This window comes from Callionymus lyra, chromosome 8 (genome assembly GCF_982586985.1).
Source record: "Callionymus lyra chromosome 8, fCalLyr1.hap1.1, whole genome shotgun sequence".
Taxonomy (NCBI): Eukaryota; Metazoa; Chordata; class Actinopteri; order Syngnathiformes; family Callionymidae; genus Callionymus; species Callionymus lyra.
The window spans coordinates 25,275,107-25,297,066 of record NC_141825.1 but is presented as its reverse complement, the minus strand read 5'-3'; the positions used below and the strand labels follow the sequence as shown (position 1 = coordinate 25,297,066).

Genomic DNA, 21,960 nt, shown 5'->3' with positions numbered 1-21,960 from the left:
TTCGATATTTAACAACATTTAATCTCAAATATTATTACGTTCACACTCGTGTTTTTATAATCCATTCAAGTTTTCAACTCTTTTGAGATAAAGTTTGACGCCGCGTTCGATGACGCAGCAGAGATTTCCCACCGTACCTGAAGGCAGCACTGGGGCAGCTCGCGGAACATTTCAACACATCGAGGAACATCTGGATCATCTGGACTCACGCTCGTCTCACGGCAAGTTCTCGTCACTTTACGACACAATATTGTATATTTCGCGACCCACGGGACTGTGTGACGTGTGATCTTGAACTTATCGATCAGCTTGACTGGCGGAAAAAAAAGGGAGGAAACCCGTAAAGTTTCTAATATTGGCGCAACATATTTCTGAAGTTGTGTGGATTTTGATAAAGAGACTTTGCACATTATTGAGTTGTAGAGAAAAAAAAGGACAAAATGTACGAAGTCAGTATGACAGAGGTGTTCACACGAACATGTGCGTCCAGGAAACTTTGAATGAATACTCAACGCAACAGGCGGTGTTCAAGGCACCGTCCTCAAATAACGACCATCGGAAAATGAAAAGAAACTGAAAAAAATGTGTATGTTTCACGTCTTTATTTAATACATATTAAATCCTCATGTTAAAGACTTCATCGCCATCGTACTGCACTAAATATCTTTTCCATTTTTTCTTCTTCTTCTTAAACATTTGATGTACACTAAGGCCCCTAACCTTCAACTCTGGTTGGCACCAAATTCACTTTATTTGTCGCTTTTATTTCCAAGAGCAACATTAATTGATGACATGTGATCTCACGAGTCACAGCAAATGGCTCAAATGACATCATGAACGGATGAAAATAAAACGGTCAAAACTGGAGTCCGTTCCGGTCGCTCCAACACGCCGTCACTTCCTGTTCCCGGGTCTTAATACTTCGCTTTGTGGAGAAAAATGGTGGAGTGTCAAGGGTCGTTTATTCGCCTCTTCAAGTCAAACAAAATACAAGCTTTACGATCAATCGGACGCACTTTCTCCCGGCGACTTTACAGGTCAATAGCTCCGGGAGAAACGGTCTCGAGCTGTAGAAACATCGCGATATTTAAGGCAAATTTGCCCCGGCCAGGGGTTCGTCTCTTTCCGGCCAAATGGTCCTTTCAAGTTGCCTGTGTCTCGATCACCCGCAGAGCGAACTTCCTAACCTGCCCTCTTGCAATCTAAGATTCAAATGTTCTCTGGTGTGGGCTTCCGTCTTCCAGCCCCCCCTCCTGGATAGTGTATAATCATTTTTAATCGAACAAAAACTAAACCAAACTTTTGTCGCTCGTCTGCAGGAGAACGTTCATCTGCTGTTGCGTCCGAGCCGTCGGGCGCCAAATGGCGTCTTCGCGAGGCTGACGCTGGTCGCGATGACGCGGCTGAGGAAGCTGCGCCACCTGCAGGGCGACGTGTGCTGCACCGTCCTGCTGCTGCTGCTGGTCCTGGTCTGCCTGCTGCTCTACACCCGCCAGGTAAACCAGTGTGTCCCCTGTGGTGAAGGTCCAGCTCACGCCTCTGATCCTCTTCAGGTGTTGGAGGACTCAGGCCCGGATCCAGATGTTGGCGGGTCCACCGGCTCCGGTCGGACCGTGCTGGGAACCAGAAGGAGCAAAGTGCAGCCTGACCCTCCCCCGGTATGATCCCTCGGAGCTGGTATCACGACTTCGGCTCATGATGACAACCTTATGTTTGAGGCTCAGTCCAGTTTTAATTGGTACAAACGGATGATTAGGGTTTGACTTGACGAGAATCTGACGAAATTATACGTATTATGATACAAGAGAAACAAAACGATACATGATGATAGTAACAGTATAGTTGTAGTTGTAGTATTGTCCAGTACTTGACTCTGGTGTTGTGATAGTGTAGTAACAAGTATATATGTGTAGTATTGTCGAGTACTTGACTCTGGTGTTGTGATAGTGTAGTAACAAGGATATATGTGTAGTATTGTCCAGTACTTGACTCTGGTGTTGTGATAGTGTAGTAACAAGTATGTATGTGTAGTATTGTCCAGTACTTGACTCTGGTGTTGTGATAGTGTAGTAACAAGAATATATGTGTAGTATTGTCGAGTACTTGACTCTGGTGTTGTGATAGTGTAGTAACAAGTATATATGTGTAGTATTGTCCAGTACTTGACTCTGGTGTTGTGATAGTGTAGTAACAAGTATATATGTGTAGTATTGTCCAGTACTTGACTCTGGTGTTGTAGTATTTACAGACCACATGACTCTCGACGAAGTCGTAACTGCTTTCATTTGTTTTCAAACCAAAATATGTCCAAACATCAGCTTTAAAAGCTGCTGGAGTCACTGTATCCTCTCGTCCTCAGTCATGCCCTGGATCTCGCACGAGTTCCTTCAGCTGCAGTAGATGTAGTTGAGTTTAATTGCAACACAAAATATACAAACTCGGTGAACTTTTGCAAAACAGTATTGTGAAAAAATATCCAAATATTGAATTTTATCTTTATTTTCTTACACCTCTACGGATGATGTCATCTGATTCCATCACTATGATCTGACTTTTATTTTTACCTCGGATGAACTTGATACACGACACTGGAATTGCAAACTGGACATGGAATATATTTGATACCTGCGAGCATGTCGATGTTAAATCACCGAAAACTGAAAAAGCAATCAAAAAAGAAAAATCAAATCACTTCAATAAGAAAACAAATAAAAAATGTTTTAATGTAGTGCAAATAGATGGAAAGAAAAAAACAATTGTACAACGTTTGAATGTTTTCATTTGCAAACCGTAAAACAAAAAAGTAATTTGTTGATAATCTGTTTATTTATTTAAGTTATGTTGTTTTCAGACGTCGGAGGTTTTGTTGTGTCTTTTTTTTTAGGTTTATTTGTAGATTTCTCTGAAACTTTACAGGAAAAAAACATGTTAGCAAGCTTTAGCTTCTTAGCTGCTACTCGTGGCTAATTGCTAATGAGTAAATAACCAGTAATCATTGAGCTAGCATGAATACGCTAGCTGTTAGCAACAACAACAAAAAAACAACAGGACATCTTGACACTTTCAACTGAAGATAAATCAAAGTTGACAAATTCCCACTTTCAGGAACCACCGACTCTGCCTCCCTGCAAACCCAAGACCAAGTCCAGACCCGCCGCGTCCCAGTCCAAAGTCCAGAGCAAGTCCAAGTCCAAACCCCGGCAGAAGAAGTCGCGGCCGAGCAAAGCCACCGCCACCAGGACGCCGTTCGACTTCCAGGGCTACATGAGAAAGAAGGACAACAGGAAGTTCCAGCTGCTCATCGATCAGCCGCAGAAATGTGACGTCGGAAGCGAGGACGAGGAAGACGCTCTGTATCTGCTCATCGCCGTCAAATCCATCGCTCAGGACTTCGATAAACGACAGGTGAGACACTTCCTGTTTTGATGTGCTTTTAACTCAAGAGCTTATTCTGAATTCTTAAAAGATACTTAATCAGTCCTATTGAAAAACATAGTTGTTTTTATAAGCAATACATTCATTTATCTGATCATAATTATCTGCAAAATATTTTATCTTCTCAACATTAAGGTCTGGAATAGTTGACATATTCTCGCCTGGACTATTGCAACAGTTTGTTTTAATGTCTAAACAAGAAGGATGTGTCTCGCCTGCAGTTCATACTAAACTCTGCAGCCAGAATTCTGAGCCGCTCTAGTAGAAGAACTCACATTTCTCCTTCAAACTCTTCACTGGCTGCCAGTTTCTTTCAGAATCATTTTAAAATTCTGGTTCTTACTTTCAGATCTATTCATGGTCAGACCTTCCATCAGTGATCTGATCCAGACTTACACCCCAGCTCGGGCTCTGAGGTCTGTGGATCAGAATCTACTGATGGTTCCTGAACTTCCGGACCAGAGGAGAGAAATCCTTCCAGACTGTTACTCCTAAGCTTTGGAACCATCTCTGTGTTTGATGATCTACTGACTCCGTCAAGAAAAATCTTAAAACATTTTTATTTGTTCAGGCTTTTCCTTGATTTTCTGAGACTCCTGTTGTGTTATCAGTTTTATCTTGACCTTTAAAGTATATACTTTATTGAATATTGTTTTGATTGTTTAAGCGCTTTGTGACCCTGGTCTGAAAAGTGCTATATAAATACAAATTACTTACTTACTTACTTACATATTCAGATTTTAACAACAACAAAATCTCTCTTCTAGGCTAACGAGTCTCATAGTAAATTATTCAAAATAATATCTTTGGTGTCAATTATGTAACGACTTAAAAAAAAAAAGTGAATAGTGGAAGCTTATTCTTCAATGTTTAGTTAATTTCTTAAACATAACGTCTGTTATTATGACTAATGCAACACAAATATTCCCACAACATTGAAAAATAGCCGAACATATTGTTAGTCAGTTTTCTAGGTCGCAGGTCTACTACTGCAGCCGCAACACAATAAGGTCTACAAGGTTAATAACCAACCAGTCAATGTTAAAAAAACAACGTCGTGTGCGGGAATTTGCTGTAAATATAATGTATCGCATGAGAAATGTTTTACTTGCTAATGTTTCTAGCGCTAACATTAGTATGCAGCAAGCGCTAACATCTGTTAGCATTCAAGCTAACATCGGCTATGTTTATCGACTTTTTTTATGTCAGTAAGTAAGTAAAGGTTATTTGTAAAGATCTTTCTAGACCAGGGTCACAAAGAACTTTAACAATCAAAACAATATTCAGTAAATTATATACTTTAAAAGATCAAGACACATAAGACAAACACAGGAGTCTCAGAAAATCAAGGAAAAGCCTGAACAAATAAAAACGTCTTGAGATGTTTCTTGAAGGAGTCAGTAGATCATCAAACACAGAGATGTTTCTTAAAGGAGCCAGTAGATCATCAAACAAAGATGTTTCTTGAAGGAGTCAGTAGATCATCAAACACAGATGTTTCTTGAAAGAGTCAGTAGATCATCAAACACAGATGTTTCTTGAAGGAGTCAGTAGATCATCAAACACAGATGTTTCTTGAAGGAGTCAGTAGATCATCAAACACAGATGTTTCTTGAAGGAGTCAGTAGATCATCAAACACAGATGTTTCTTGAAGGAGTCAGTAGATCATCAAACACAGATGTTTCTTGAAGGAGTCAGTAGATCATCAAACACAGATGTTTCTTGAAGGAGTCAGTAGATCATCAAACACAGATGTTTCTTGAAGGAGTCAGTAGATCATCAAACACAGAGATGGTTCCAAAGCTTAGGAGCAACAGTCTGGAAGGATTTCTCTCCTCTGGTCCGGAAGTTCAGGAACCATCAGTAGATTCTGATCCACAGACCTCAGAGCCCGAGCTGGGGTGTAAGTCTGGATCAGATCACTGATGGAAGGTCTGACCATGAATAGATCTGAAAGTAAGAACCAGAATTTTAAAGTTTATCCTAAAAGAAGGTGGAAGCCAGTGAAGAGTTTGAAGGATAGATATCATCATAGAAATGTGAGTTCTTCTACTAGAGCGGGTCAGAATTATCGCTGCAGAGTTTTGCATCAACTGCAGACGAGACACATCCTTCTGGTTTAGAAACAAAACAAACTGTTACAATAGTCCAGACGAGAAGAAACAAACGCATGGATTATAAGATCCAGATCATGTTCCGACAACATTTTCCTAAGTTTAGAGATTTTTCTCAGTTGAAGGAAACAGTTTGTGGTCAGTTTTCTTCAGTGTTGAACAAGAGACATGTCTTTATCAAATACAACACCCAGGTCTCTCAGGCTCAGTTTGACAGACTGACCTAAGTCACCCAAGTACTGACTCAACCCTTGAACCCTTTCATCAGGATAATAAACATTTATAGGTGTTTTCACTCAGCCATGTAAAGATGTTTCATCACGTGTGTTGTTGTTCCTCCAGGTCGTCCGCCGGACGTGGGGTCAAGAGCGCCGTCTACGACCCTCCGGGTCCATCCGGACCGTGTTCCTGCTCGGCGTGCCACGTAATCGGACGGCGCTGCCTCTGTGGGATCAGCTTCTGTCTTACGAGAGCCGGACCTTCGGTGATGTCCTTCTGTGGGACTTTGAGGACACGTTCTTCAACCTGACGCTGAAGGAGACCCACTTCCTGGAGTGGGTCAACACCAGCTGTCCTCGCGTCAAGTGCGTTCGTCCGACCGCTGGTCACCGCTTCTGCGGCCTCACGTGTTCTGTCCCGCAGGTTCATCTTCAAGGGCGACGCCGACGTGTACGTGAACATCGAGAACATCCTGGAGATGCTGCAGAGTGAGAAGTTTGACCAGGACCTGTTTATCGGTGACATCATCGTCAACGCCAAACCCATCCGCCGTCGCACTTCGAAGTACTACGTGCCGCTGTTCATGTACGGCGCCGGCCTGTACCCGTCCTACGCCGGCGGAGGAGGGTTCGTCATGTCGGGTCACACGGCTCGAAGGCTGAGCTCTTCCTGTCAGCAAGTACGTGGTGACACAATACGTTTCACGATACTGTGTCAACGATACAATATATTGTATATTGTAGTAACAAGGATATATGTGTAGTATTGTCCAGTACTTGACTCTGGTGTTGTGATAGTGTAGTAACAAGTATATATGTGTAGTATTGTCGAGTACTTGACTCTGGTGTTGTGATAGTGTAGTAACAAGTATATATGTGTAGTATTGTCCAGTACTTGACTCTGGTGTTGTGATACTGTAGTAACAAGTATGTATGTGTAGTATTGTCCAGTACTTGACTCTGGTGTTGTGATAGTGTAGTAACAAGTATATATGTGTAGTATTGTCCAGTACTTGACTCTGGTGTTGTGATACTGTAGTAACAAGTATGTATGTGTAGTATTGTCCAGTACTTGACTCTGGTGTTGTGATAGTGTAGTAACAAGTATATATGTGTAGTATTGTCCAGTACTTGACTCTGGTGTTGTGATACTGTAGTAACAAGTATGTATGTGTAGTATTGTCCAGTACTTGACTCTGGTGTTGTGATAGTGTAGTAACAAGGATATATGTGTAGTATTGTCCAGTACTTGACTCTGGTGTTGTGATAGTGTAGTAACAAGTATATATGTGTAGTATTGTCGAGTACTTGACTCTGGTGTTGTGATAGTGTAGTAACAAGTATATATGTGTAGTATTGTCCAGTACTTGACTCTGGTGTTGTGATACTGTAGTAACAAGTATGTATGTGTAGTATTGTCCAGTACTTGACTCTGGTGTTGTGATAGTGTAGTAACAAGTATATATGTGTAGTATTGTCGAGTACTTGACTCTGGTATTGTGATAGTGTAGTAACAAGTATATATGTGTAGTATTGTCCAGTACTTGACTCTGGTGTTGTGATAGTGTAGTAACAAGTATATATGTTTAGTATTGTCCAGTACTTGACTCTGGTGTAGTGATAGTGTAGTAACAAGTATATATGTGTAGTATTGTCCAGTACTTGACTCTGGTGTTGTGATAGTGTAGTAACAAGTATATATGTGTAGTATTGTCCAGTACTTGACTCTGGTGTTGTAGTATTTACAGACCACATGACTCTTGACGAAGTCGTAACTACTTTCATTTGTTTTCAAACCAAAATATGTCCAAACATCAGCTTTAAAAGCTGCTGGAGTCACTGTATCCCCTCGTCCTCAGTTATCGATATCAGTGTATCTATATTTTCTTACACCTGAATCAGACACTTGCTGTTTGAGGTTCGGGCTCACAAGGCTTCGCTGGTGTTCATCAGTCTTGCGTTGACCTTCAGGTGGAACTGTTTCCCATCGACGACGTCTTCCTGGGCATGTGTCTCCAGCTCATCGGCGTCAAGCCTCTGCGTCACCAGGGCTTCCGAACGTTTGGGATCCCCCGTCCCTCCGCGGCCCCTCACCTCGAGACCTTCGACCCCTGCTTCTACCGGGAGCTGATGGTGGTCCACAGTCTCAGCGTGCCCCAGATCTGGCTCATGTGGAACCTGCTGCACGACCCCGACCTCAGCTGCCACGGCGGGAACTTCCCGACGCCCGGAGCCTTCAGGTGGAGGACGGCGGACTCGGAGCAGTCGGACTACGAGGGAATGCAGGTACTGGTCTCCCACGGGTGACGTCCTGGTGTCAGAAGGAACCGACCCCTGATGGTTTCGTCAGATTCTGTTCACGGACAAAGATTCTGTCTCGCAAATATTTTGGCGACGAATCACCGAACGTTCCCTCGAGTGAGTTACGACTCAGAGACAAACACAGGGATAAACAATGTGGTTCTGATGAAAACCAGCTGCAGGACCGGGTCCAGCTGGTGCTGCAGAAGAAAGTCCACTCAGCAACTCTTTAAGGTTCTGCTGCAGAAACGTGCTTTTCTGTGCTTCCTCCGCCGGCGCTGAAGTTTTTACCGACGGCTGCTTCTCATTTATTCTTCCTCGTCTTCACTCAAATTCCTGAACGTCACCAAACGACCCTGGCTAGCTGACCCGGGTCCAGGATGCCTTCAGAGGAGGCGGCACCGAGGAAACGGAACGCCAGGAGCAGGAACTGGACTTTTCCCTTTGAACACTCACAGTGGACGCTGAGACCTGGTGAGCCCAGGTGCATGCTGGGAGTTCACACAAGCAAAACAGATGTGTTTGTGTGTGATTTGTGTTTGTGGGAATGTTGGGGAGGCCGGAGGTGCACCAGGTACTTGCCAAAGCCACATCTGGTGGACTTGACCACAAACAAGACCAAACCAAAGTGAATGTTGTAGTTTGTTGTCAATACATTGTTTTCTATTTTGAATCATTTGTTTGTCATTGTTTTGATAGAATTAAACTTTAAAGTACTTTTTAAAATCATCAAATGTGTTTGAAAAAGTTGTATTTCTTCATTTAACACCCACAAATTTTTACTTGCCTCCCTAAAAATAATAAACAAAACAGAGACAAAAAAAAACAATTTTGCATAAAAATACAATTGAATAATGTAAAGTAGATTCATAATTAAATAAATAGCGTTATGGAAAAGTGAAATGTTAAATACAATGGGAACAAATCAAGTATCATGATCATGGTAATGTTATATATATTGTACAAAAATATTCATAACGTTGCCAGTGAAATAATAATCTATATATATCATAATATTTTTGGCCTGAATATCTTATCTCCCCAGTGATGTGGTAAAATAATTGACGATAAAAATAAAAATAAATTAAAAAAAAATACATTGCAAGACATTATACACTTGTGGGCAGATGAAGAAGAAGAATAAATATTACTTACTTACTTACTTTTAAGTTTTATTTAAGTGTTAAGAAATAGTTCATGCCTTTATTTTGAAGGCCACCCTGCGCGAGTGCTAGCATTGAGCTTGCTAATGCTATGCTAATGCTAACAGGAAGTAAGTAATTAAGTAAGTAATTATTATTTATATAGCGCTTTTCCGGATGGAAAAGTTAGAAAATAAGAATTGATCTTTTGTTTTAAGTACTTAAAGTATACATCTCCCTCTTCTGCAGCACGAGGTATTGTTTAATGTCTTTATTAAATATATATATATCTTTAAATATTATTCTATCTCACGTTGTACGTGTTGTTTTCTCCAACATCAGAATCAAAACACATTTTATTGCCAGTATTGTAAAAACAACATGTAGTATATAGTATTTAAATGAAAAATAAAAAAAATTGATGAAATAATAATTATAATGATAACGAGATGCATAAAATATAATAAGCGGCTCGTACATTAAAGCGAACATGTTAAAAAATAAATAATACATTTAAAATTAAATAATTAAATCATGATCCGACAACATTATTTCAACTGTTGGATTATTCATAACAATCTTCATCAGAACCAGCAGCAACACAGCGCCCCCTGCTGGCGTCACATCCTCAAAAATAAATCGTTTTAAAAGAACTATTCATGTTTATAATATTTACAGTGACGTGAGAGAAGATACTTTGAAGAGTTGGGTTCGAACAATACAAGTGGTCATAATGTTCTGGCTCATGAGTGATTCAATGATAACTGATAAAAGTTACAAACACAAGCTTCACATCCACAGTTTTATTTTGACTGACGTTGCCATAGCGACACAGACGTCGTCATCAGAGTCTCCAAAATCAAATCAAAAAAAGTTTCATTCCCGAAAGGAAATGGTCGTCGACCTCCTGACCCCGGGGGTCGCGACCCCTCGTCCTTCTGAGTTCAGCGCATGCAACGACTCACGACGAGTCAAAGCAGCAGCGAGTCAGAACCGGAGCAGATGATTGACAGCTTTTTTTTTGTTGCGCAATCGTGACTATTTTCTTCCGGTTTTCCCTTTTTTTTTTATTCTTTTCAGTTTTCAAATGGAAAGAAAGTGAAATACTTCTGAAAAAACCTGAAAAGTAACAACAAAGACAAACAAGATATTTTTTCCAGAAAAATACTTAAAAGCTTCTAAAATAAACAAATGTGTTTTGAAGCTAAACTTTCTGGTTTATTAAGTTAAATTATAAAAGCGACTTCAAGCTTGTTTCAGTTAAAATGAATGAAAATTTTAACTTAATTAATTAAAGATTGAACGTTTTTCATGTTTGTTGTTTAATTGGTTCAGAGAACTTTTTCTTTTTGTTGAGTGAAGTCGTTTGTAAATGATCCAGGTTCGGTTCGGTCCTCGCCGAGTGAAGGTGTCGGACCAGAACAAAAGCGTTTCCACGACGACCTAAAAAATGTTGATCTGCGGGTCCTGATGAGACGGTGCGGAACCGTTTGGACCGGCACCGTTGCGGGTGAGTCAACTTCCTCTCCGAACCCCCGATCATGACGCGGTTTCCTGGCGGTTCCTGGTGTGTCCAGATTGTGGGCCACGAGCTGGACCCCGGTGGGTTGGCTGCTGCTGCCACCCGCTTGGGTTCTGAGTTTTTCAGGAGGTCAGAAATGGACTTGGTGGTTCTGGAGGTTCCGCTTCACTGGGAGCTGGAGGACTCGGGGTGGCCGGCGGTCCGGGGCGCCCCGTAGAGGGTGACCGAGGCGATGTGGCTGTTCTGCATCACCTGTGGAGGAGAGACGGGTCAAACCGGAACCAGGTCCACGGGACCAGCAGGAGAGCCGGGTTCGAAGACCGAGGAAGAACTCACCTCGAAGATCATCCGCTGCAGGCCGAAGCAGAAGGTGGAGCCGAACGGGTTAGTGTTGTTGGCCGACGAGGACCTGTTGAGCAAGACGAGAGGTGAGCGGGTCGTCGTGTGGAAGCCACACCTGCCGAAGTTTACCTGTGCAGCACCACGGGCTTCTCGGAGGGGTGACCCAGCAGCTCCTGGATCTGGTCCCACTGGAGACACGACACAGTTAGAACCTCTGAACAGAATCTGGTGCGAACACGTGAATCTTTAGACGCCAACACTGACCTTGTTGTAGGTGGTCAACGTGCAGTCGTCGCACTCTGCTCCCTCTGACCCACAAACAAACGCACACGTTAACGGTTTCGTCTTCTGCGAGACGATCTGATGACTCACCTTTCTTGACCACCAGGGGGATCCTGAAGTCGCAGCGATGGTATCTGTGGAGTGATGACACTTGAGCGGGTGTTCACACACACACACACCATAGACACACACACACGTGTTGTTGTCACTCACATGTTGAAGTTGTAGTGTCCCGGGAAGTTGGTGTGAAGGACGAACTTCTTCACCAGCTGAGTGGTGGAGTCGAACAGGATGTCCTTGAGGAGCAAAGGTCAAATAATAATATTTTTTTTTTTTTTTTTTTTACAAATAACATGTCAATATTCAGGCATTTGTTCATTTTTGTGTTGCAATTAAACTTCCGGCCACTAGATGGCAGCAGTCATTACGTCCACCAGAGCTATCAATACAGTCCTGTGAGATCCCGATGATGACGGAGGACGAGAGGATATAGTAACTCCAGCAGCTCAAGAGTCATGTGGTCTGTAAATACTACAATACCAGAGTCAAGTACTCCACAATACTACACATATATATACTTGTTACTACACTATCACAACACCAGAGTCAAGTACTGGACAATACTACACATATATACTTGTTACTACACTATCACAACACCAGAGTCAAGTACTGGACAATACTACACATATATACTTGTTACTACACTATCACAACACCAGAGTCAAGTACTGGACAATACTACACATATATACTTGTTACTACACTATCACAACACCAGAGTCAAGTACTGGACAATACTACACATATATCCTTGTTACTACACTATCACAACACCAGAGTCAAGTACTGGACAATACTACACATATATACTTGTTACTACACTATCACAACACCAGAGTCAAGTACTGGACAATACTACACTTATATACTTGTTACTACACTATCACAACACCAGAGTCAAGTACTGGACAATACTACACATATATACTTGTTACTACACCATCACAACACCAGAGTCAAGTACTGGACAATACTACACATATATACTTGTTACTACACTATCACAACACCAGAGTCAAGTACTGGACAATACTACACATATATACTTGTTACTACACTATCACAACACCAGAGTCAAGTACTGGACAATACTACACATATATACTTGTTACTACACTATCACAACACCAGAGTCAAGTACTGGACAATACTACACATATATACTTGTTACTACACTATCACAACACCAGAGTCAAGTACTGGACAATACTACACATATATACTTGTTACTACACTATCACAACACCAGAGTCAAGTACTGGACAATACTACACATATATACTTGTTACTACACTATCATTACACCAGAGTCAAGTACTGGACAATACTACACATATATACTTGTTACTACACTATCACAACACCAGAGTCAAGTACTGGACAATACTACACATATATACTTGTTACTACACTATCACAACACCAGAGTCAAGTACTGGACAATAGTTTCAAAAACAAATGAAATCAGGTCATGTGGTCTGTGAACCCGTGACCATGTGACTCGACACGTACCACTCCGAGGGTGAAGTAGTTGAAGAAGTAGTCGTTACACTTGGAGGGCACTTGCTTGTGCGGCGAGGGCGAGTGGATCTTCATCTGGACGTGACCGTGAGACACGAGTCAGCAACGGGTCAATGCAGGAGGAAGGACTCGCACGATACCTTGTCTTCTGACTTGTAGAAGACCTTGTGTGGAGAACCCAGAGCCCCCAACACGTCCTGACACGAGTCCCCGAAGTAGATGCTCCTGTCCATGGACTTGACTTTAGCCTCGGCCATTAGCCCCGGACCACAACCTGCACACACACACACACACACACACACACACACACACACACACACACACACACACACACACACACACACACACACACACACACACACACACACACACACACACACACACACACACACACACAATGTAAATCAACATTGTGGCTTCACTGGAACACTCAGGTGTTTGTGATGGTGGTGCGGTGGACTCGCATGTGTTTGACTCGTGTGGTGGACTCGCATGTGTTTGACTCGTGTGGTGGACTCACATGTGTTTGACTCGTGTGGTGGACTCGCATGTGTTTGACTCGTGTGGTGGACTCGCAGGTGTTTGACTCGTGTGTAGGACTCGCAGGTGTTTGACTCGTGTGGTGGACTCGCATGTGTTTGACTCGTGTGGTGGACTCGCATGTGTTTGACTCGTGTGGTGGACTCACATGTGTTTGACTCGTGTGGTGGACTCGCATGTGTTTGACTCGTGTGTAGGACTCGCAGGTGTTTGACTCGTGTGGTGGACTCGCAGGTGTTTGACTCGTGTGGTGGACTCGCATGTGTTTGACTCGTGTGGTGGACTCACATGTGTTTGACTCGTGTGGTGGACTCGCATGTGTTTGACTCGTGTGTAGGACTCGCAGGTGTTTGACTCGTGTGTAGGACTCGCAGGTGTTTGACTCGTGTGTAGGACTCGCATGTGTTTGACTCGTGTGGTGGACTCGCAGGTGTTTGACTCGTGTGGTGGACTCACATGTGTTTGACTCGTGTGGTGGACTCGCATGTGTTTGACTCGTGTGTAGGACTCGCAGGTGTTTGACTCGTGTGTAGGACTCGCAGGTGTTTGACTCGTGTGTAGGACTCGCATGTGTTTGACTCGTGTGGTGGACTCGCAGGTGTTTGACTCGTGTGGTGGACTCGCATGTGTTTGACTCGTGTGGTGGACTCACATGTGTTTGACTCGTGTGGTGGACTCGCATGTGTTTGACTCGTGTGGTGGACTCGCAGGTGTTTGACTCGTGTGTAGGACTCGCAGGTGTTTGACTCGTGTGGTGGACTCACATGTGTTTGACTCGTGTGGTGGACTCACATGTGTTTGACTCGTGTGGTGGACTCACATGTGTTTGACTCGTGTGGTGGACTCACATGTGTTTGACTCATGTGTAGGACTCGCAGGTGTTTGACTCGTGTGGTGGACTCGCATGTGTTTGACTCGTGTGGTGGACTCGCATGTGTTTGACTCGTGTGGTGGACTCACATGTGTTTGACTCGTGTGGTGGACTCGCAGGTGTTTGACTCGTGTTGTGGACTCACATGTGTTTGACTCGTGTGGTGGACTCGCATGTGTTTGACTCGTGTGGTGGACTCACATGTGTTTGACTCGTGTGGTGGACTCACATGTGTTTGACTCGTGTGGTGGACTCACATGTGTTTGACTCGTGTGGTGGACTCACATGTGTTTGACTCGTGTGGTGGACTCACATGTGTTTGACTCGTGTGGTGGACTCGCAGGTGTTTGACTCGTGTGTAGGACTCGCAGGTGTTTGACTCGTGTGGTGGACTCGCATGTGTTTGACTCGTGTGGTGGACTCGCATGTGTTTGACTCGTGTGGTGGACTCACATGTGTTTGACTCGTGTGGTGGACTCGCAGGTGTTTGACTCGTGTGGTGGACTCACATGTGTTTGACTCGTGTGGTGGACTCGCATGTGTTTGACTCGTGTGGTGGACTCACATGTGTTTGACTCGTGTGGTGGACTCACATGTGTTTGACTCGTGTGGTGGACTCGCAGGTGTTTGACTCGTGTGTAGGACTCGCAGGTGTTTGACTCGTGTGTAGGACTCGCAGGTGCTTGACTCGTGTGGTGGACTCGCAGGTGTTTGACTCGTTCTGTGGACTCGCATGTGTTTGACTCGTGTGTAGGACTCGCAGGTGTTTGACTCGTGTGGTGGACTCACATGTGTTTGACTCGTGTGGTGGACTCGCATGTGTTTGACTCGTGTGGTGGACTCGCAGGTGTTTGACTCGTGTGGTGGACTCACAGGTGTTTGACTTGTGTGGTGGACTCGCAGGTGTTTGACTTGTGTGGTGGACTCGCAGGTGTTTGACTTGTGTGGTGGACTCGAAGGTGTTTGACTCGTGTGGTGGACTCACAGGTGTTTGACTTGTGTGGTGGACTCACAGGTGTTTGACTCGTTCTGTGGACTCGCAGGTGTTTGACTTGTGTGTAGGACTCGAAGGTGTTTGACTCGTGTGGTGGACTCGCAGGTGTTTGACTCGTGTGGTGGACTCGCAGGTGTTTGACTTGTGTGGTGGACTCGAAGGTGTTTGACTCGTGTGGTGGACTCGCAGGTGTTTGACTCGTGTGGTGGACTCGCAGGTGTTTGACTCGTGTGTAGGACTCGCAGGTGTTTGACTCGTGTGGTGGACTCGCAGGTGTTTGACTCGTGTGGTGGACTCACAGGTGTTTGACTCGTGTGGTGGACTCGCAGGTGTTTGACTCGTGTGTAGGACTCGCAGGTGTTTGACTCGTGTGGTGGACTCGCAGGTGTTTGACTCGTGTGGTGGACTCACAGGTGTTTGACTCGTGTGGTGGACTCGCAGGTGTTTGACTCGTTCTGTGGACTCGCATGTGTTTGACTCGTGTGGTGGACTCGCAGGTGTTTGACTCGTGTGGTGGACTCGCAGGTGTTTGACTCGTTCTGTGGACTCGCATGTGTTTGACTCGTGTGGTGGACTCGCAGGTGTTTGACTCGTGTGGTGGACTCACATGTGTTTGACTCGTGTGGTGGACTCACATGTGTTTGACTCGTGTGGTGGACTCACATGTGTTTGACTCGTGTGGTGGACTCACATGTGTTTGACTCGTGTGGTGGACTCACATGTGTTTGACTCGTGTGGTGGACTCGCAGGTGTTTGACTCGTGTGTAGGACTCGCAGGTGTTTGACTCGTGTGGTGGACTCGCAGGTGTTTGACTCGTGTGGTGGACTCGCAGGTGTTTGACTCGTGTGGTGGACTCGCAGGTGTTTGACTCGTGTGGTGGACTCACAGGTGTTTGACTCGTGCGGTGGACTCGCAGGTGTTTGACTCGTGCAGTGGACTCGCAGGTGTTTGACTCGTGCAGTGGACTCGCAGGTGTGTGACTCGTGTGGTGGACTCGCAGGTGTTTGACTCGTGTGGTGGACTCGCAGGTGTTTGACTCGTGTGGTGGACTCACAGGTGTTTGACTCGTGTGGTGGACTCACAGGTGTTTGACTCGTGCGGTGGACTCACATGTGTTTGACTCGTGTGGTGGACTCGCAGGTGTTTGACTCGTGCGGTGGACTCGCAGGTGTTTGACTCGTGCAGTGGACTCGCAGGTGTGTGACTCGTGTGGTGGACTCGCAGGTGTTTGACTCGTGTGGTGGACTCGCAGGTGTTTGACTCGTGCGGTGGACTCGCAGGTGTTTGACTCGTGCAGTGGACTCGCAGGTGTTTGACTCGTGTGGTGGACTCGCAGGTGTTTGACTCGTGTGGTGGACTCACAGGTGTTTGACTCGTGTGTAGGACTCGCAGGTGTTTAAAACATACCTGCAGTGACGAGGCGGAGCTTGAGTCCAAGAGGTCCAGCCGAGTCCCGCAGGACGTCCACACTCTCAGCGTAGATGTTTCCAAAGAAACACGCCGGCGGCATCACTGGAGCTCTGAGACAACAGACGAGTCAGCACTTTATGAGTTTCATCTTCATTTTAGATATTTCATTTCTACAGAGGATTCTAAGCCTGGTCAGGGAGCATGTGTTGCCCTCTGGTGGATCGTTGTGGATCTGCGTCTGAGGCCCCAGATTATGGTATTATTATGCTTTTTTCGTTTGTGTTACTGTTACTACTAACGTTGTTACCAATATCATGATTTGTATCATTATGATTGCTCTTACTATTATTATTGTTGTTATTAGCGTTGTTGTTGCTATTGGGTCATTGCTATTTATGTTGTTATTGATAATGTTCTTGATAAATATTGTTATTTTTGCCATATTGTTTGTCTTTGTTATTATTATTATTATTATTAATGTTGTTACAAATCTGATTGTTGTTATTGTCATTGCTACTATTGATTATTGACGTTATATTATAATTGAAGTAACTGTTACTATTATACTATCATTATAGTAGTTGTTGTTACTATAAGGATTTTTGCTACTATTATAATCGTTGTTGTTACTACTATTATGATTGTTGTTATTATTATGAATGTTGTTGTTACTACTATTGTGATTGTTGTTACTATTATAATTGTAGTTGTTACTACTATTGTGATCGTTGTTATTATTATGATTGTCGTTGTTACTACTATTAGGATTGTTGTTGTTATTATGATTGTCATTGTTACTACTATTGTGATTGTTGTTACTATTATAATTGTAGTTGTTACTACTATTGTGATTGTTGTTATTATTATGATTGTCGTTGTTACTACTATTGTGATTGTTGTTATTATTATAATTGTAGTTGTTACTACTATTGTGATTGTTGTTATTATTATGATTGTCGTTGTTACTACTATTGTGATTGTTGTTACTATTATAATTGTAGTTGTTACTACTATTGTGATTGTTGTTATTATTATGATTGTCGTTGTTACTACTATTGTGATTGTTGTTATTATTATAATTGTAGTTGTTACTACTATTAGGATTGTTGTTGTTATTATGATTGTCATTGTTACTACTATTGTGATTGTTGTTACTATTATAATTGTAGTTGTTACTACTATTAGGATTGTTGTTGTTATTATGATTGTCATTGTTACTACTATTGTGATTGTTGTTATTATTATGATTGTCGTTGTTACTACTATTGTGATTGTTGTTATTATTATGATTGTCGTTGTTACTACTATTGTGATTGTTGTTATTATTATAATTGTAGTTGTTACTACTATTAGGATTGTTGTTGTTATTATGATTGTCATTGTTACTACTATTGTGATTGTTGTTATTATTATGATTGTCGTTGTTACTACTATTGTGCTTGTTGTTACTATTATAATTGGTATTGTTTCTGTCCCTCAATCATTTCAGTGGTGAGCAGGCATGAGAGCAAACCTTCATAACCCAGATGAAGTACACAACATCAAAGGTGTGTAACAACAACACTGAACACATGTCGTTTGTGTTTGTTCTTCTTTTGATCAGAGTCATCATCAATAGAGTGGCATCAGTCTCACCTGGTCTCCTGCAGGTTGTTGCCCGTGTAGATGTGCATCCTCTTCACCATGGCGCCGTGAGGGATCTGGAGGAGGAAGTAGTCCACGTTTGTCTCAAGACCTTTTGTGTGTCTGTGCGTTAGTGTGCGATAGTGTGCGATAGTGTGCGATGGTGTGCGATGGTGTGCGACAGTGTGCGACAGTGTGCGACAGTGTGCGACAGTGTGCGACAGTGTGCGACAGTGTGCGATAGTGTGCGATAGTGTGCGATAGTGTGCAATAGTGTGCAATAGTGTGCGATAGTGTGCGATAGTGTGCGATAGTGTGCAATAGTGTGCGATAGTGTGCGATAGTGTGCGATAGTGTGCGATAGTGTGCGACAGTGCGCGATAGTGTGCGATAGTGTGCGATAGTGTGCGCTAGTGTGCAATAGTGTGCGCTAGTGTGCAATAGTGTGCGCCAGTGTGCGATAGTGTGCGATAGTGTGCGATAGTGTGCGATAGTGTGCAATAGTGTGCGACAGTGTGCAACAGTGTGCGCTAGTGTGCGATAGTGTGCGATAGTGTGCGATAGTGTGCGATAGTGTGCGATAGTGTGCGATAGTGTGCGATAGTGTGCGATAGTGTGCGATAGTGTGCGATAGTGTGCAATAGTGTGCGATAGTGTGCGATAGTGTGCAATAGTGTGCAATAGTGTGCGATAGTGTGCGATAGTGTGCGATAGTGTGCAATAGTGTGCGATAGTGTGCAATAGTGTGCGACAGTGCGCGATAGTGTGCGATAGTGTGCGCTAGTGTGCGCTAGTGTGCAATAGTGTGCGCTAGTGTGCGCTAGTGTGCAATAGTGTGCGCCAGTGTGCGCTAGTGTGCGATAGTGTGCGATAGTGTGCGATAGTGTGCGATAGTGTGCAATAGTGTGCGCTAGTGTGCAATAGTGTGCGCTAGTGTGCGCTAGTGTGCGCTAGTGTGCGATAGTGTGCGATAGTGTGCGATAGTGTGCGATAGTGTGCGATAGTGTGCAATAGTGTGCAATAGTGTGCGATAGTGTGCGATAGTGTGCGATAGTGTGCAATAGTGTGCAATAGTGTGCAATAGTGTGCAATAGTGTGCAATAGTGTGCAATAGTGTGCTATAGTGTGCGATAGTGTGCGATAGTGTGCGATAGTGTGCAATAGTGTGCGATAGTGTGCAATAGTGTGCGATAGTGTGCGATAGTGTGTGATAGTGTGCAATAGTGTGCGATAGTGTGCGCTAGTGTGCGATAGTGTGCGATAGTGTGCGATAGTGTGCAATAGTGTGCGATAGTGTGCGATAGTGTGCGATAGTGTGCGATAGTGTGCGATAGTGTGCGATAGTGTGCAATAGTGTGCGATAGTGTGCGATAGTGTGCGATAGTGTGCGATAGTGTGCGATAGTGTGCGATAGTGTGCGATAGTGTGCGATAGTGTGCGATAGTGTGCGATAGTGTGCGATAGTGTGCGATAGTGTGCGATAGTGTGCGATAGTGTGCAATAGTGTGCGATAGTGTGCGATAGTGTGCGATAGTGTGCGATAGTGTGCAATAGTGTGCGACAGTGCGCGATAGTGTGCGATAGTGTGCGATAGTGTGCGCTAGTGTGCAATAGTGTGCGCTAGTGTGCGCTAGTGTGCAATAGTGTGCGCCAGTGTGCGCCAGTGTGCGCCAGTGTGCGCTAGTGTGCGATAGTGTGCGATAGTGTGCGATAGTGTGCGATAGTGTGCGATAGTGTGCGATAGTGTGCAATAGTGTGCGCTAGTGTGCAATAGTGTGCGTTAGTGTGCGCTAGTGTGCGCTAGTGTGCGATAGTGTGCGATAGTGTGCGATAGTGTGCGATAGTGTGCGATAGTGTGCAATAGTGTGCGATAGTGTGCGATAGTGTGCGATAGTGTGCGATAGTGTGCAATAGTGTGCAATAGTGTGCAATAGTGTGCAATAGTGTGCGATAGTGTGCGATAGTGTGCGATAGTGTGCGATAGTGTGCAATAGTGTGCGATAGTGTGCAATAGTGTGCGATAGTGTGCGATAGTGTGTGATAGTGTGCAATAGTGTGCGATAGTGTGCGCTAGTGTGCGATAGTGTGCGATAGTGTGCGATAGTGTGCGATAGTGTGCAATAGTGTGCGATAGTGTGCGATAGTGTGCGATAGTGTGCGATAGTGTGCGATAGTGTGCGATAGTGTGCGATAGTGTGCGATAGTGTGCGATAGTGTGCGATAGTGTGCGATAGTGTGCGATAGTGTGCGCTAGTGTGCGATAGTGTGCGATAGTGTGCGATAGTGTGCGATAGTGTGCGATAGTGTGCGATAGTGTGCGATAGTGTGCGATAGTGTGCGCTAGTCAGGACGTTCAGTTCTCCAGACCACAGTGACACAGACCAACACTCACCTCATACTTGGGAGCTTCGTTCCAGGAGTCCAGCTGGAAGGAGAAGGACAGTCCTCGGAAGTTGAGGTGGAACAGCTGCTCGGCGGCGTTGTAGACTGAAGAGAGACGTTGATATTAAAGGTCTGTTAGGGTCTGGATGACATCAGCTGACACCTGTCGCTCGTCAATCAATCAAGTGCCGAGACCACGACGACTCACCTCCGGGGTGTGTCGCCCCGAACGACTGGTCGATCTGCTCGATGGTCGGAGCGATGGCCTGAGAGTTGAAATGAACTCCGCTGCAACACACACACACACACACACACACACACTGACTCACACACACCGACCAGAACACAGTTGTGTGTCACCGTTTCTGTACTCACCAGTATTTCAACTTGACCTTGCTGAGGTCGTACACTTCGATCACCTGTCGGACACACGAACAAAATGATTGATAAGAGACACATCTCAAGGTTCACGACTCTGAGTGACTCATATCTGCAGCAATGATCACTTCTGAACCTTCTCTTCCCTCTAGTGGACGTTAAAGTCACTACACTCTAGATTAAGTTTAAGATATTTTGCTTCTTTTACTGGATTAAATATTTAATGACCAGAAATATTTATTTTATTTTCGTGTGTGACACAAGACCTCACATGTTCAGGAAGTACACAAGAAACACAAAGAAAATATCGATACACTTAAATATCGAGGTATTCAAAAGCAATGTTCTGGTTTCCATTTTTTGGCTTTCAAATCATTGAATTGTGTTATTATAGTTTTTTACAGTTTATATTTCAATAAAGTATATATAAAAAAGAATCATTAGGTTTTGTTTTTGTTTTTTTACAACTAACTAAATATTCACAGCCTTTGTTAATTTTTGTGTTGCAATTAAACTTGAGTCCTCCACTGCCAAAGTTACAATGAAATAAGGCAAGATCCTGGCGATGACTGAGGACGAGAGGATACAGTGACTGCGGCAGCTTTTAAAGCTGATGTTTGGACATATTTTGGTTTGAAAACAAATTAAAGCAGTTTTGACTTCGTCAAGAGTCATGTGGTCTGTAAATACTACAACACCAGAGTCAAGTACTGGACAATACTACACATATATACTTGTTACTACACTATCACAACACCAGAGTCAAGTACTCCACAATACTACACATATATACTTGTTACTACACTATCACAACACCAGA

The 21,960-nt window shown here is 43.8% G+C and overlaps 2 protein-coding genes across 2 annotated transcripts in view; one reads left to right on the top strand and one right to left on the bottom strand.

Moving 5' to 3' along the window:
- Nucleotides 1–195: 195 nt before the first annotated feature.
- Nucleotides 196–8,628, top strand: b3gnt9 (UDP-GlcNAc:betaGal beta-1,3-N-acetylglucosaminyltransferase 9). Its single transcript, XM_087797215.1, has 7 exons — nt 196–221; nt 1,320–1,496; nt 1,554–1,658; nt 3,106–3,405; nt 5,893–6,134; nt 6,193–6,448; nt 7,740–8,628. The coding sequence occupies exons 2-7, from the start codon at nt 1,395–1,397 to the stop codon at nt 8,073–8,075; spliced, it is 1,341 nt and encodes a 446-aa protein (XP_087653341.1). The 5' UTR covers nt 196–221; nt 1,320–1,394; the 3' UTR covers nt 8,076–8,628.
- Nucleotides 8,629–9,999: 1,371 nt separating this feature from the next.
- The window catches only part of phaf1 (phagosome assembly factor 1), a 15,640-nt gene continuing 3,679 nt past the window's right edge, over nt 10,000–21,960 (bottom strand). The window contains exons 5-17 of the mRNA XM_087797910.1: nt 21,138–21,181; nt 20,971–21,050; nt 20,773–20,867; nt 18,393–18,457; nt 16,755–16,867; nt 13,082–13,215; nt 12,933–13,016; nt 11,571–11,653; nt 11,448–11,491; nt 11,340–11,383; nt 11,205–11,263; nt 11,070–11,142; nt 10,000–10,985 (exon numbers count right to left, since the gene is read on the bottom strand). Coding sequence (XP_087654036.1) covers nt 10,899–10,985; nt 11,070–11,142; nt 11,205–11,263; nt 11,340–11,383; nt 11,448–11,491; nt 11,571–11,653; nt 12,933–13,016; nt 13,082–13,215; nt 16,755–16,867; nt 18,393–18,457; nt 20,773–20,867; nt 20,971–21,050; nt 21,138–21,181 — 1,005 coding nt within the window. The 3' untranslated portion in view covers nt 10,000–10,898. The remainder of the gene's footprint in view (nt 10,986–11,069; nt 11,143–11,204; nt 11,264–11,339; nt 11,384–11,447; nt 11,492–11,570; nt 11,654–12,932; nt 13,017–13,081; nt 13,216–16,754; nt 16,868–18,392; nt 18,458–20,772; nt 20,868–20,970; nt 21,051–21,137; nt 21,182–21,960) is intronic.

Bases quoted from the DNA above. Each gene is read 5' to 3' on its own strand.
- b3gnt9 (XM_087797215.1), top strand. From the start codon at position 1,395: ATGACGCGGCTGAGGAAGCTGCGCCACCTGCAGGGCGACGTGTGCTGC. The intron at 6,135-6,192 runs GTGCGTTCGTCC...TCTGTCCCGCAG, and splicing joins ACCAGCTGTCCTCGCGTCAA to GTTCATCTTCAAGGGCGACG. The intron at 6,449-7,739 runs GTACGTGGTGAC...GTTGACCTTCAG, and splicing joins TGAGCTCTTCCTGTCAGCAA to GTGGAACTGTTTCCCATCGA.